The sequence below is a fragment of the Microtus ochrogaster genome, chromosome 19 (assembly GCF_000317375.1).
Source record: "Microtus ochrogaster isolate Prairie Vole_2 chromosome 19, MicOch1.0, whole genome shotgun sequence".
Classification (NCBI taxonomy): domain Eukaryota; kingdom Metazoa; phylum Chordata; class Mammalia; order Rodentia; family Cricetidae; genus Microtus; species Microtus ochrogaster.
Genome location: NC_022021.1, coordinates 59229137 through 59245072, shown reverse-complemented (window position 1 = coordinate 59245072; position 15936 = coordinate 59229137). Strand labels below are relative to the sequence as shown.

Below are 15936 nucleotides of genomic sequence, written 5' to 3'. Positions count from 1 at the left end.
GACTCTAAGGAGAAGAGAAGGAAGAGGAGAGAATACCCCAGGGCAGGAATCCAGGCAGACACCAACCAGACATAGAGAAGCAGTGAAAGTAAGATATACAGGAGGTAATACGCCCCAAGGCAAAAGGTAGATAAGGAGAAACAGGTTAACTTAAAGGAGCTAGGCAGAAACGTGTCTAAGCTAGACCAGGCATTCAAAACTAATAACTCTCTGTGTCATAATTTGGGAGCTGGTTCATGGCCCAAAAAGAAAAAATACTGGTACAAGTGGTTCTCTACCTATGGGTTGCAACCTTTTGGAGCCAAACAATCTTTTTCACCGTGGTCTGGTAAGACCATTCAGAAAGCACAGATATATTTACATTAGGATTCATAACAGTAGCAAAATTACAGTTATGAAGTAGCAATGCAAATAATTTTATGGTGGGGGGGTCACCCCGACATGAAAAGCTGTATTAAAGGGTCTGAGGGTTAGGAAGGTTGAGAACCGCTGCTGTTAGTTCTCCCTACCTTCCATTCAGTCACGCCACTTCACCCTTTTTCCGGTATTAGTTATAATAACGTTACAATTCCCTACATCATTTTCTGTCCCAGTCCGGTTTGTGCTGCTGCAATCACAGAATACCTGAGGCTCGGAGTCTAAAGTCAAGGAATCCTCATCTGGTGATGGCCTAGCATCCACAGCAGAAGGCAGACGGATGGGTGAGCACACACAGGATAAAGGGAGAAGGGAGTGGTGATGTTCCCAACTAACGGTTACCCCTGCTATACCAGCATCAGTTCACTCCAGCCCCCTCTAAGGTGCTCCACTTCTCAGCACAGTTGCCTTGAGAATCGAGTTTTCAACACACAACCTTGCATAAATCAAACTGTAGTGCTATCAGATGCCATCCTTGAAAAGTAATTAAATATAACCTATTAAAATGAATCTATTCAAAGATCTATGAAAACGATCAACTGGGCAAAGCAAAGACATTAATCCAAATTGCCTGATGCCCATGGGAGCCCACTAGCAATTAGCCTTATCCCCCTGTAAGGTGGGTGTATGGTTCTCAGCTCTGAGCATTTGCTGTTGCCAGATGTGGTATATCAAATTGAAACAGCTTTGCAGCTATGACTTCCTGCCCAGCAGCTGGCCTTTCAAATGACTCAATACATGACCGCAAAGCTGCACCTATATTGCTCGATATAAATACTATAAAAAGCCAAATACACTCATCTATTTCTTTAAGCTCAGTTAGAGCAGAAAAATTAGCTATCACAGCTATTAAAAAGTCTAAAAAATAACAGAATGGACACTCAAAATTTAATAAATTGGACATCTGCTTTTACCCTGTAACTCATGCAATTACTCTGGATATTTATTGAACTGGCTACGACCAACAATGTCTTTCAGTATAAATGACCAATGCACATTTTAAGATTGCTTTACCAGATGTTCAATTGAAATATAAGATATTTAAACCATCATGGGCTCTATGTTTTAATTATAGGATTGCTATATATCCACCACCTAGGCTACATTACCACTTAGTTATCAAATTTTACCAATTCAAAAACTTTTGGTAGGTAGAGATGTCATATCCTATAAGCTGAATAATATGTTTATATATACAAAATAATAAGACAAACACATAGTTGTTTGGGGGTAAAGGAGACATTAAGCTAAGAGAAAAGAAAGGAGGGCACTGTCCCCTTTCAATTAGTGGGGCCTTAAGAGGTGTGTCACACTGGATTCCAGCCCCTGGTCTCTGAGCACTGAGGGAGGATGGGAAGGAGGGATCCCAAAGCTGTACTCCCTGTAATCGCTGGGAAACAGGCTTCCATCACCCTAGATGGTACTCAGACAACAGCCACCTTGGTCACAGTAAGAGAGAAGTCAGTTTTGCCCCTGAGGGGACATCTGGCAAAGAATTCGAAGTGATTTTAGGAGGTATTTGTCTACAGGATGGGTACCACTTGCCTAGTGTTATATGGCAGGCAGTATTTTACATCAGCACTCTATGACAAGTGTTTGGTGATCACCCAAGAAGCAGGGAGAAATACCCAAGATCTCCCTAGACCAAGCAGGTCATGGTCATGACCGTTGCTTACTACAATCCTCTTCACGGCCCCATGAGTCAGGTTCAGCTGTGATCATGCGTGACAGGGATGTTAAATCATGAACTAGCAGAGGCAGCATTACTTAATATAATAAGGACAACATTATTATTATGACCAGAGCCTTGATGTTAGCGATGCTGATCTCCACGAAGACCATGAGATTCATGCGGGCAGTCACTCCCAAAATGTCCCCAGTAAATTCTTCATGAGGAACTTAGCAGAATATTCTAGAAATTGGCTTAGAGAGTTAAGATTGTTCAAGTATGTCCACAAAGGCTCCAACTGCAGGTATAAGCCCTGGCTAACAAAGAAAGTAAAGAATCCTTCCAGTCTTCCTCTCAGAATGAAACATTCTATTATTAATCATATAATTTATTTGTTTGCTTGTTTATTGGTTTCTCGAGACAAGGTTTCTCTGTGTAGCTCTGGCTGCCCTGGAATTTCCTCTGTAGAACAGGTTGGCATTGAACTCACAGAGATACATCTGCCTCTGCCTCCCGAATGCTGGGACTAAAGACGATAATCATATTTTCAAGTATTCCTTCTACCCTACCCATGGCCTGTTTTATTAAGACTCTAATTATGTGATATTAGTTCCGTACTGTCTGCTCCACCTTAAACAGGTCAGATACATCCCCCTCAATTCCCTTGTCCTAAAATTGTTTTTCCCTTAACTTCATCCTCTGTTCTGCCAATACCTTAAACAGGTGTAAGAGACACCAGACATTCCCATACCACAAACACTGGACAGGAGCAAAGAGACCAGCTATGCCAGGATGTGATCAGCACCCAGCCTTCTCAGGTTCCCCCCAAAGATGACACCCACAAACAAGCAGGACAGGAGCCTTACTACACTTCATAAATATATACATAATAAATATGAATTTAAGTGGAGTCACCATACAATGGGGGAGACAAGGCCCTAACTAGATATCTAATGCAACCAAGTACACTCCACCCTCCACCCCGATGCTAGAAATCTTGAGTCATTGGCCAAAGGGGTCCTATAGACTCCTAAACATCACAAGCTATTGCAAAGGCTTTGGTTACCCTCCACCACCTGAAGGTTAGACCCTATTGCTGAAGATGTCACTTCTAGAATTGAACATGGAAATATTGAGCAGGTGCCCAGCTAGAAGCCTCACCCCTACTGGCTAGCATTTGTAGTGCTGGAAGGTACTTTGCCCACTTCCAGAGAAGAAAGGTAATTGTCAATACCAGTCAGTTAAGGTTTTTCACAGGCAAAGAATCTGTATTTGGTAAAGAGGGATTTCTTCTGGCACCAATATAGAGGCAGTGGCAACTCCAGAGTGTCTGCATATACAAGATATAAGGGGCAGAAGTCTGCTTCAAGGTGGGAGGGAGGTTAGACATGGTCTCAGAGTAGCATGTTCATAACAATACTCAATTCTGACCTAGAGTGAAAACTTGCTAAGGATGGGTGCTTGTTGAAATGGAGGGCAGAAACTAACATTAGGGGAGAGGCTGCAAACTTCCCAGCTACAGACATAATCAGTTAGGAAAGTATTGTTTGCGTCTGAATTTACAGAGCCCCCGAATCCAGAGCAGGAAGGAATATATTACAGGTGTTAGAGTACATTTATTTATTGATGATGGCTTTCTATAAAGTAGACAAGGAGGATTTGAGGGCAGGGAATGCAGGTCAGGAAGGCGTGGACTGGAGTAGAGGTTGCAGAAGGCCATGGACGCCTGTGCTTCTGCCAGAGCTGTAGGCTAGAACTGTTCTTTTCTGTCCTTCAATAAAGGATGGGCTGGGGAAAGAGTCCACTGTAATTCACTGACTTTTGGAACCGGGGATTCAGATTGAACCCTGACATGAGAACAGACTTTGATGGGGTTCTCACCAAATTCATTTGGTTAGAATTTGTTTAGATGTGGTCTAGGCCAAAAGTTTCTGTGTAGTGGGTTTTCTAGGTAATGGACTGCCCTCCCCAGGTTCCCAGCACACCGCAGTACGTCTCTTCAAGTCACCGCCTAAACCACTGGCTGCCTTGCATGCTGCTGCACCTGCTCTGCCTGCTGGGACAGTCATGCATTTCTGAGTTTGTTTAGTCACTGCATGAAGACATAGACCAAACAATTCACCCATATAACATGTAATTCAAGGATTTTAGGTATATCACATCACTAATTTAAATACTGGATGTTTTATAAAAATGTCATTTTAGGTGTATTAGTAATATAATTCAATAATATTAAATAGAAGCATGATGATTCAAATTCTCACTACTACATTTTAAAATCTTTTTTATTACTTCATAGCAGAAACCCCATAACCATTAGGCAATGTCTTCCTATTCTCTCTTCCCCTCAGCACACGGTAACCTCCAATCTATCTGTCCCAATGAGTTTTCCTATTTAAATATTTCAAATAAGCTGAATCATATACTTTTCCCTTTGACTGAATCTTCAAGGCTCATTCTTGTCACAGCACGTATGAGAACGTCGCTCTCTCTTATGGACTGTGTGTCCAGTCACCTACTAGTGCTGTTGGGTTGGCCTCACCTCCTGGATATAGCTAATACTTGACAAGAATCTGTTTTGGTCCCTGCCATTATTTCCTTTGTGTGCATTCAGGAGGAAACTGCTGGGCCACATGTTCACTCCAGTTAGTGTTTTTTAGGATCTCCTTCATTTCTAAAATACTCTAGACCCTGGGTTAGAATTCTTTCTATACACTCTTTCTGTCTTGCCTTAGGTGAGTCAGTATCTGTGCAGTGCCCTGGACTCTCAATTCCATGAACTCATCTTCTTTATGGTAGCATTTTTCCTTTATGCTATTTTGCTCCCTGACTCCAATCTATCTACTCTAGTTCTCCCCTAAATCCATTCCAATTGGGGTTTTACTCCATCATTCCACAAAACTGATATTGTCCAGGCCACACAGACACTTACTGCTTGTGTTGGCTGATATTTGTGCTATTCTTTTCTGAGCATCTGGACAAACTAATTTTCCAGCTTCATGCATGCTAGGCAAAGACCGTCAACTTAGTTATATCCCCAGCCCTATAGACCTCATTCCTATTTGACATTTCTACCCAGAAGCTGCCTCTTCAAGAGGGAGATGGAAAAAGGGGAGAGACTCAGGCTACAAGCAGGAAGTAAGATCTGCCTGCCTCAGCAGACAGGGGAGGGAGTGGGAGTGGCTTGTCTCTTAAAGGGACAGGACAGACCGTTACAGTGAGCCAGAGCAGCAGGGTGGAAATTCAAAGGGGTGAGGGCAAGTGTCTGCGGGGTTCACTGCCACCTCAGTCACCTCTGGAGGGGGCACGGTGGAGCTACTTTCTAGGTTATATTGCAAATCAGTTTTGTTTAATCCACACTCAAAGGAGAAGTCTTACACTGGATCTGTGTGCATTGATTGGATTTTCCTCAGCAGGCATTTCCTGGCCTTATCTCTAGTTCTGGATCTTCCAAGAAAATCTTTCAACATCTCATGCCCAATGGCAATGGAAGTGGTCAGAAATGCAAGATGAGAAATACATTGTGAGGGATTAAATTAAGGGAATGTTGGGTGGATCTATGCAGATCCTGGTTGTCATGGTAACAGCTGGGGCGCATAGGAGACCTAAGCATATGAGGCAGAGATTACCTGAGGAACCTCACTGATGTATGATACAGGTTCCTAGCCAGGCCTCCTGTGATAAAGGGCCTCTACAATGCACATGGCACCTCCGTTTTTGTGTGTGAGAGAGATGAAGCTCCCCACAAGCAGCTAGAGGTACACAACTATTTAGTCAGAGTCCTCTCCAGGTTTGTGGGTGAACAATCTCTAAACAGACTTGAGTAGGAAGAGTTACAGTCTCAGCCACTACTAATCTCATGTTGAAATGTTTTCTCAGCTACACATTCCAGGGTTTTCCAGCATTGGCCAGCAGTTTGGTTGTCTTAATTTAACTGGAGTTGCCATGACTTTGAGTCTAAATCCATCATTGCCTTGCGATTGTCAGGCCACGGTTACTGCAACTGCTCCATAACCTCTGTCCTTGTGAGGACAGATGATTCCAGGGCACCCAGGGAACCCACACATTCTCCCTCCCTTATCACCTCGTGCTCCTCTAATTTCTTTGTAGCATGTGGACCAATTACTCTCATCCTGCCCTGTGCAGTTAATCTGTTCTTTGTTTGCTGGCTAAAAGGACTAAACAGACCCCATTCCCCCCACCTGCCCATTCATTGCAGTTCTTGTTATTTTACTTCTCCTTAGAGACAAACCCACCCTCTCCCATCCTAAACCCTCCAGACCTGCTAGCATAAGGATATGAAGAACAAATTGCGCAAACCAGTCATGAGGAGTCTTCGTGGGAGGTACCATTGATCCACTGATGAGCAATCCAGGTTGATTCCCAATCGTAGTGTGTATGACTAGTGCTACTATAAGAATGGACATATAACTATCCCTGGTTTTTTAAGACTTTGATTCTTTTATTTATGAGTATCTGTTTGTATGTTTATGTGCACATGTCCACATGTATGGTGCACATGCATTTGGGTAGCCAAGGAAGCCAGGAGAAGACATCAGATCCCCTGGAGCTGGAGTTACAAGCAGTCATAAGATGCCCCACATGGGCACCTAGGAATTGAAATCTAATCCTAAGTAAGAGCAGCAAATACTCTTCATCACTGAGCCATCTCTTTGGCCCCTCTAAGTATCTCTTCGATATAATAATTTCATCTCTTTTGGACATACACACTCAGCAGTGGGACTGTGGGATCCTATAATAATCTGTTTTTAGTTTTAAGGGATCCCACACTGTTTTCCATGAAACCTGTACTAATCTGCATTCCCATCAACAGAGACAAAAGTGACTCTAACACATTATTCTTGATGACAGCCATTCTAATTGATTTACACTTCCCTGGTGATTGCTGCATCTGCTCCTTGGCCACCACAGACTTCTCTGAAGAAGTATCTATTCAGATTTAGCCCATTTTTATTGGATTACTTCCTTTTAAGCACAGTTTTTTCTTTCTAATTTTTTTTCTTAATTAGCATAGTCCCATGACTTCACATTTGCCCTTTTGGATAGGAAACATCTAACCCCAAAGGAAATAAATGCAGCTTATGAAACAAGTAAGTACTCACACCACAGATAAAATAAGACTTAACTTTCCAGTAATAAAACACCAATAGCTTCTGCATAACACAAGGGAGAGGGGGCAGGAGGCAGGGCAAAGAGCTCTGTGTCTCCTGTGTTACTGAAGCCAGTAGAATAGCACTAGAATAGCACTCTCCAGATGCGGATGGACACTGGACGCAGCAGGATGCCTCCTGCCTCCTTTCTCCCCACAGCCATCATTTTCCTTCTGGTTTCTGGAGGTAAGACATACTTTTGTATGCTTTTGTCCTTTTGCTCATGAGAAAATAGAACTCTATATTGGTTTAAATTATGTTAAATGTTATATAAAAGGGGAAAAATGATAATGCTCCAATCATTTTAATGCACCCTTTGTCTTTGCTATCTAAAAGGTATATAGCGATAGATAGATAGATAGATAGATAGATAGATAGATAGATAGATAGATACATAGATACATAGATAGATACATAGGTACATAGATACATAGATAGATACATAGATAGATAGATAGATAGATAGATAGATAGATAGATAGATAGATAGATAGATAGATAGATAGATAGATATGATAGATATATCTAAATGTCGCCTGACATTTCCCACCTACATTTTGAATAGGTGATTTGAACTCTGCTAGGGAAGAATTCAAGATACAGTTATGCAGAGAGATCAGGAAAAACTGCAGAAGCAGGGGTAAATGCAAACAGAACAATGAAAAGAATAGCAACAGGCTAAGTCGGACCTTGGGAAAAATATATATGTATGTATGAACATATAATATATATATGTATATATGCATATATATAGCAATTAAAATGTTAAAGTCTGAAAGCATATTAAAGCTGGGCCTCAAAAGAATTTAAATGAAGATGACCAACAAGCTCAACTTGGCATCACTTCGTGGGCACCCATTTCCTTCTCAGGATCCCCAGAGCTCTGCCTTTTGCTTAACTGGTTTGAAACCTCCTTTAGCCTCACCTGAAATCTTATGTACCTTTAAACCTCCTTCAAGAAGACTTAGCAGCTCCTATCTCTGAGACCTTGCAGCTCCTCATAGATATCCGGGCCAAACACTCCCAAGCTCTGTCACCCTTTGTGAATGGCACACAATACCAGCCTTGTCTGTCCTGTCCGCCTTCCTAGTGCTACAGTCTTGGGTGGAGAGAACTGTGTTCCATTTACTTCTGTTTTAATAGCAGATGCTCAAAAAATAGTTGTGGAAAAATGGAATGATTGTGAATTGATTAGAAATTAATTCTAATCCTCAGTTAGTGCAACAATGGGGACTGGGAACCGTTGAGAGAGCTTGCACAGTTAAGTCCTGCACAGGACCCAGGTTCAGTTCCCATCACCCACATGGTGGCTCACTACCACCAAAACTCCAGTTCCTGGGGATCCAAGGCTTTCTTCTGGCCTCCACAGGCATACATGCAGGCTAAACACTCATACACATAAAGAAGTCTAACATGAGGCCCAGAAAACCAAATCAGTGGGCTGAACTTCTTTATAGGCAGATTAACACAACAAATACCTTTTCCTGTCCAGGCATTAAAATGCTACAGTTTATTTGTTTGTTTGTTTGTTTGTTTGTTTGTTTGTTTGTTTTTACTTACATGGGTACAGATTTTACTAATAATAGATTTTTTTTAAAATCTGTGACAATTCAAGAAGGCTCTCGGTATCTTTGCTTCTGCACAAGAGAGTAGAGAATTAGTTTCCATGCAAACTGAGTAGCAGAAAGTCTGTTTGAGGCTAGAGCCAAGTCCTGGGAGGTTCAATCAAGGATGCTGCCCACTCAGTCTTCCTTACTCCCTTCCAGCCCTCCAGCTTCTGGCCACTTGGTGATCTGGGATGTCTACCCTGTATCAAATGACTCTGTGAGATGCCATCTGCTGGTGATGACAGGCCACAGCATCACAATTAGGATCAATCACTTCTTTCCTAGACACATCCACAGTCCTCTGCTACTCAGAGGACCACCTGCATCACAATCAAGATGCTTATTTAACACAAAAGTTTCCTGGTCCCAAACCATCCCCTCAAGTGGGTCTATGGAATGTATCGTTTAAATATGGGCTATACGTTATTACCGTGACAATAAAGTCTGAGACCTATTACACAGAAAGAAACGCATTCTATGTATTTGTCATTTAATCATAATGAGAAAAAAGGATAATAAAAGAAATGGCAAGAAGAGGGTAAAAAAGAATGAACGGGTACCAGGAAGTGGAAAGAAGAGAGACTAGGGTAGGGAGAAGCAGGAAAGAGAGAGGGGAAAAGAGACAGAGAGCATCAATTTAGGTACATGGCATAGAAAGTAAAAGTAGGGATGTTTGCTTATAATAAAAGTTAAAGCTAAACTCTAAGTGTGATCTGGTACATGGCTGCAATCCTAGCATTTGGGGGGCAGAGGTAGGATGACAACCGAGCCAGTTTGAGGCTAGCATGGGTTACATGAGACCCAAACAAACAAACAAACAAAACAAAAGCCAAGCACCCAGCTGAGCTTGAGCCAGTGCTGTGAAGCGTGTGTGTGTGTGTGTGTGTGTGTGTGTGTGTGTGTGTGTGTGTGTGTGTGTGTTGGGGGGGGGCTGGGAACACAGCCCTGGGGCAAATGCTCCAGCAGCAAGCACTAGCCAGAGCCTGGGAGCTTGATCTACTCTGTTCCCTGGCACAGAACACACAGCTAAGAATTTGCAGGGTAATTTTTTTTTTCAACCAAACTGTCCTGGGGTAAAGGATGATTACATAAGCAAGGACTTCACTCTCTATCAATCTCTTAGTTTTTCCAGAATCTTGTAAGGGAATCATAGGAGGAAATGAGGTTCCATCCCACGCCAGACGCTACATGGCTCTCATCAAAGGGCTGGAAATCTGCGCAGGGGCTTTGATCAACGAAAACTGGGTCCTGACCGCTGCTCACTGTGACCTGTAAGTCTTCCCTCACTCCCAGCTCCTGTCACGCCCAGTGTTGACTCAGAGCTACCCAGTCCAAAGCCACAATTAGTGTGGAATGGAGAAGAAAGTGGGTACCCATGACCAGCACCATATCCTGTTGTGATATTTGCCTCACAAACAAGGGCCAGATAGTATAAGACTAAAATGCACAATACTAATATAAATAACAGTATTCGAACTGGAAAAGATAGGGACATAACAGCACCTAGTTAACTCACCCGGTCTGATCACTTGCACACAATCTCTCACAGTATTCTGTCCCTGTTGGGTTCACAGGCATCTTTACACAATCAATGTCAATCACACCGAGTGTGTCCTATGGTTACAGCTCATTTGTTCCCTGTCACTGGTCTTTTCCCACCTTAATAGGGTATTTTAGAGTGATCCCAGGAAATTACTACTCCTTGATTATGTGAAAAAAATACTAGTACCCTATAACTTTCACTAATGGTTTGAGTCATTATTGTCAAGACAGAGTCATATTTATCATGAGGAACTACTGTTCTTTAACTGATATCTGTTGTTGATAAGCACTTCCTGATAGTCCCTGTTCACTCTGGCACAAATTGCCTGAATCAAAAATTCAGCTTAAAATTATATATGAAGTTGTGCTGTGGTACAAAATAAAATTTGTCAAGTAAAAAATGTCAGCACAATTTATGCAAATGAGAAAGCTAGGCACTGACAAATTCATCAATTGACAGGACCAAATGATAACAAGTTGACCCAACAAGTTGGGATACAGTTTTTCTCGTCTCTCATTGGTTCATGAACTAGATTAGGAGTTAGCTCTAGTTCTGCTTGCTTCTGCGTTTGTGTTTGGTTGGAGGAGGTGAGTCTCTGTGTGGGTCTATGTACATGCCCATACGTGAGGCAGCAGGGTCTGGGGGGAGGAAAGGGTGGGGTGTGTGTGCGTGTGTGTGTGTGTGTGTTTATAGGAGGGCTGTCCATGTTCATCTGCATGTGGGTGTGAAATTCTTGATTTCACAGTTTCACTGATAAAGCATCTCTTTCTTTGGGTTCCTAAAAGCAGGCCTTGGACCATCTTTCCTATTTTGATTACAACAATAAGGTTTACTATTTTTCTGGAGAACACAAAGGTCAGTCCACGCTATGCCTTTGGGTTGGCTCTTTCCACTGGGTGTCACCCACCCAGAAGGCCACTACAGACTTTGCTGCACAAATCCGAAGCAGCTAAAGACATGGAAAGCTCCTCCTTTACTCCAGCAGAGCCCAGGTCCTCCAGCCCAGCCACCCAAAGCCACGGTGCCTGTCCAGGGATGCCCTGCTCCCCACCTCTCCAGGCTATCCCAACTCAAGTTTTTTTTCCCCTAAGTCAGGAACTCCCTGGTTGCTTTCTCCTTGAAAACACATGGCAACTGGACTGCATCCTAACACATGTAGGGAGTCTTAGGTAGAGGACACCAAAACACCAAACAGAGTTCTTTAAGCTCTGGTCCCATTTTGTGCTTGTTTCTAACTCTGACGCCAGCTGCAAACACTGAGGACATTAAACCCGGAGCTGAGCTTTCTCTGTTCTCTTTACTAAGTGTTGTTTGATTTTCTTTTCAGGAGAGGCAAGCCTCAAGTTATTCTTGGTGCCCACTCTTTGGCTCAGAAAGAGAAACTTGAACAGATGTTTTCCATTAAGAGGGCAATTTCCTACCCATGCTATGACCCTGAGACATTTCAAGGAGATCTTCAACTCCTTCAGGTAAATATGCTTGGAATTTTTTTGTCTTTCTCTTGTAACTTTTAGTAAACAGACAGTGTAACCTGAAACCAACTACTACATGAGTGTGAGCGCACACACCACAAACCAGCTGGATTCCAAGTGTGAGACTCCTCAGGAGGGCAGGGATCCAGCACTTGGCCACTGGTGTTCCTTCAACTAGCAGTTTCTCACAAATTGTTACCGTTGCAGCACCAGGCTGTCTATAGTGTGGATGCTCACCCACGAAAGGCCACCAGGAGTCCCCCACAGTGAGACATGTCTGTGCTGACACTCAACAGGGGAGATGGCCTCTCTGGGAAACTCCTAGGGTAGAGTCCTTGAGAGGACAAGCAGGGGACCCTGGAGCTCAGCCTGACAGCCTGGTAGAGCTCTGAGGAACTGAGAGTCTGTTCTGAATGGAGCGCTGTCAGCAAGTGGGCTGGTTCCATGATGAAGCTTCTTTACAGTCTCACCTAGGAAGCAGAAGGGAAAGAGCCAGTGTGGTGATTGTAAGGACACAGCCACTGTGCATTTTAACCAGTGGTCTTTGATCATTTGGGGGTTGTGGACAATGACATCAGTTTTGTCCCTACTCAAACTTGACTACAGAGCCACCCTGTGATTGTTCCCTTCGTTGGACCCACCTTATCTGGTACTGACAGTCTGTGAGGAAGCCGAGAGCTATCAGGAGGGGGGAGGCCCCTGCTCGGTGGTTAGTGCAGTCTGCCTACCTGTTTTACAGAAGACACGTTGTAAGTGGGACTCCCCTGAAGGTATTCAGTCCACAGAGAGGCAGACAGATGAATGACTGGCCCTGAGCTGACCGCGTTCTGCTTATCCATGGCCAAGATAACATGGGAGCGCCAGGGAAGAGCAGATGGTCAGGGAATCCTGCTGGGTACCAGAAATAGCATGAAGGAAGAGGAAAGAAAAGGAGTTAGGATGAGATTTGCAATTGAGGGGGAAACTGGGACGCAGACTACAAAGGTGGGCTTTGTGCACCTTGGCTAGAATTTGAACATTTAGGGAAGTGATGTAAGCAGGACGGTGATGTGACCAGGCTCATTTAGAGGGATGTAGAATGTAGGATGAAGCAAGACAGGACCAGAAAAGAGTGACAGGAGAAGGGGCCCACAGTTTCTCCACAAAACTGCAAGCGTTGATGGTGAACTTCATAGCAAGAATAAGACTGAGCTCGGGAGTTCTGAATCTTTACCCCTGGGGTAAGGAGAGAGAGTCACAAGCCTCTGACAGGACCTTCACCTTCCTTGTCCCCATTCTTCCAGCCTATTTCCTCTCACTATTTTCCTATAGATCACCAGCCCTGGTTTTCCCTGGGTCACCTCTCAGCCCTATGCTAATTCCTGCCTTGCTTCCCGGATGGGTGAAAAGTAGCTCCATCCCCACCCCTGGGCACTCAACCTTCTTGGCTACACTTCAGGTTGTGTTTCTCCCTCTGCCTGTGATGTCCGCGAGGCCATAAGCAGCTCTGTGTTTTCAGCTGGATGGTAAAGCAGCGATCACCAAAGCGGTGGGAATCCTTCGCCTCCCGGAAAGTGGCGAGGATGTGAAACCCCACACCAAGTGTCACGTGGCTGGATGGGGGAGCACCAAAAGAGATTCTTGCAAGGTTTCCAACATTTTGAGGGAAGTCAATGTCACCGTGATCGACCGAAGAGTCTGCAACGACCCAAAGCATTATGGTTTCAAACAGTTGGTGGACAACAGCATGCTCTGTGCAGGCGGCAGGAAAGGGGAAGACGATTCGTGCAGTGTATGTAAACTATCTAACTGTCCTTTGACTCTGGGGAATGAAAGGTGTAGATAGAGGGATCTTCTAGAAAGACCGTGGTGAACAGTTGTCTTTCCTTTTTCTGTCTAAGGACCCCTGCTTGTCCCTTGGGTGGTGGCACCATTCTCCATTCCTCGATAGACCCCCTCGGGGAGTGGGCTCTGTTCTCTAATGGTCATTTTCAGGAAACAGCCAGAAATAAGGTGAAATGAGAACTTACAAATTCCTGAAAAAAAAATAACCTAAACATTGCTTGAGATATCAAAAACTGCCCTTCTGTCTAAGATGACTTATCCAGTGTCCTCCTTAGAAAAGGGCGTATTTGGGACCTCAGATCAAGCTTTCTAATTGTCTTCCTCTGACATACTGGTCAAGAGGGAAAACATATAATTTTTAAATTTTTTTTAAAGGGATAACAATGTAAATCAGTGGGTAAAGGTGCTTGCTGACACATCTGAATTTGATCCCCAGATTCCACATAGAAGAGAGAAGCAACTCATACAAGTTTTCCTCTGACCTCCACACTGTGGCATAGGAGCATATGTACATATACACAGAGAGACAGGGACAGGGAGAGAGATATGGATATAATGATAATTGTTGATTTTTTTTTTTTTTGGTTTTTCGAGACAGGGTTTCTCTGTGGCTTTGGAGCCTGTCCTGGAACTAGCTCTGTAGACCAGGCTGGTCTCGAACTCACAGAGATCCGCCTGCCTCTGCCTCCCGAGTGCTGGGATTAAAGGCGTGCGCCACCATCGCCCGGCCTGATTTTATTAATTATTAATATCAATAATTATTATTTATTTTTAGAAGAGGGCACAAGTCAATGAAAGGAGACTTGCAATCTCTTCTTGTCTTACTGATAGAAGTGATTCTTCACTGCTGCAGAGCCGCCCTTGAGAAAGGCGAGCGACTGGAAAACATAGGTGCCCATGAACCAAAAAGCCCTCGTGTGGATGCTAAGAGCTGACAAGCGAGGGAGAAGACTTTTGCTTTGTTTTTCAATCTGAGAATCTCTTCTACTTGATTTGTTTTCTCATTCTGGTGTGAAGAATAATGGGTTTCATTATGAAATTTTCATTCACACACAGACCTGCACATGCACACGCACTCACACATACACACACACACACACACACACACACACCTACCTTGTACTAGTCATACATACTGTGTTGCTCTCTCTGTTCTCCCCCACCTGCCTGCCATTCCCCTTCCTCTTTCAGACTCTCCTCTCCTTACGGTCATGTTATTCTGTCCCTTCAATTTAGTGTTTGTTTCTGAGACAAGGACTTACATTGTAACTCAAGCTAGCCTGAAACTCACAACAATCCTCCTGCCTCAGCCTCTCATTCTCAATTTTTAATCTAGTTTTTACATATAAGAAAAATGTGCTATTTGTCTTTCTGAGTCTTGTTTATCATCCCATGATTATTTCTAGTTAAAGGAAACTTAAACTTTGCTTTTAAATCAGGAAAGAGAAATAAAAGGGAGGGAGGGAGGGAGGGAGGGAGGGAGAGAGGGAGGGAGGGAAAGATGGATGGATGGATGGATGGATGGATGGATAGATGGATGGATGGATGGATGGATAGATGGATGGGTGAATGGATGGATAGATGGATGGATAGATGGATGGATGGATGAATAGATGGATGGATGGATGGATGGATGGATGGATGGATGGATGGAGGGATGGATGGATAAAATATTAGTAAGTATCTTGGAAAAGCACCATACTTAAAACACATGCCTTTCTGTTCCAGGGGGATTCTGGAAGTCCTCTGATATGTGATAACATTTTCAGGGGTGTCACTTCCTTTGGGAAATGTGGTAACCCCAAGAAGCCTGGTGTCTACATTCTTCTTACTAACAAATATCTCAACTGGATACATAAAACCATTGCAGGAGTTATGTAACATCATTCCTTCAAAGCAGACCTTCAAGGTTACCACCGGAAGAGATCCAGCAAAGGGGTCTGAAACTTCACTTATCCCATGAAGCACTTCTTCCTAACTGTGCCAGCCATGGCCTGTCTGGCATGATCACCAGTCACCAGCTTGCACTGCTCTGTTGGTCACTAAGACTGCAGCTTAGCATTTAAGTCTTTCTGTGGCAAGAGAGAGCCCTGAGAAGAGGGTCAGACTGATGCTTTCTGTGTGTCAATTAAAAGAAACCGGTAGTCCTAGGGAAAGCTAAAATATTCTTCACTCTTCCAAATACAACTCTCAAATACCTGTGGCATTTAGAGTGTGTGTGTGTGTGAGAGAG

At 43.5% G+C, this 15936-nt stretch overlaps 1 protein-coding gene across 1 annotated transcript; it reads left to right on the top strand.

Annotated features, from left to right (window-relative positions):
- The first annotated feature begins 7303 nt into the window (after positions 1-7303).
- LOC102002380 (granzyme A-like) lies at positions 7304-15736 on the top strand. The gene is made up of 5 exons (XM_013349785.1): positions 7304-7443; positions 9988-10135; positions 11735-11876; positions 13378-13650; positions 15432-15736. The coding sequence occupies exons 1-5, from the start codon at positions 7362-7364 to the stop codon at positions 15582-15584; spliced, it is 798 nt and encodes a 265-aa protein (XP_013205239.1). The 5' UTR covers positions 7304-7361; the 3' UTR covers positions 15585-15736.
- The last annotated feature ends 200 nt before the right edge of the window (positions 15737-15936 follow it).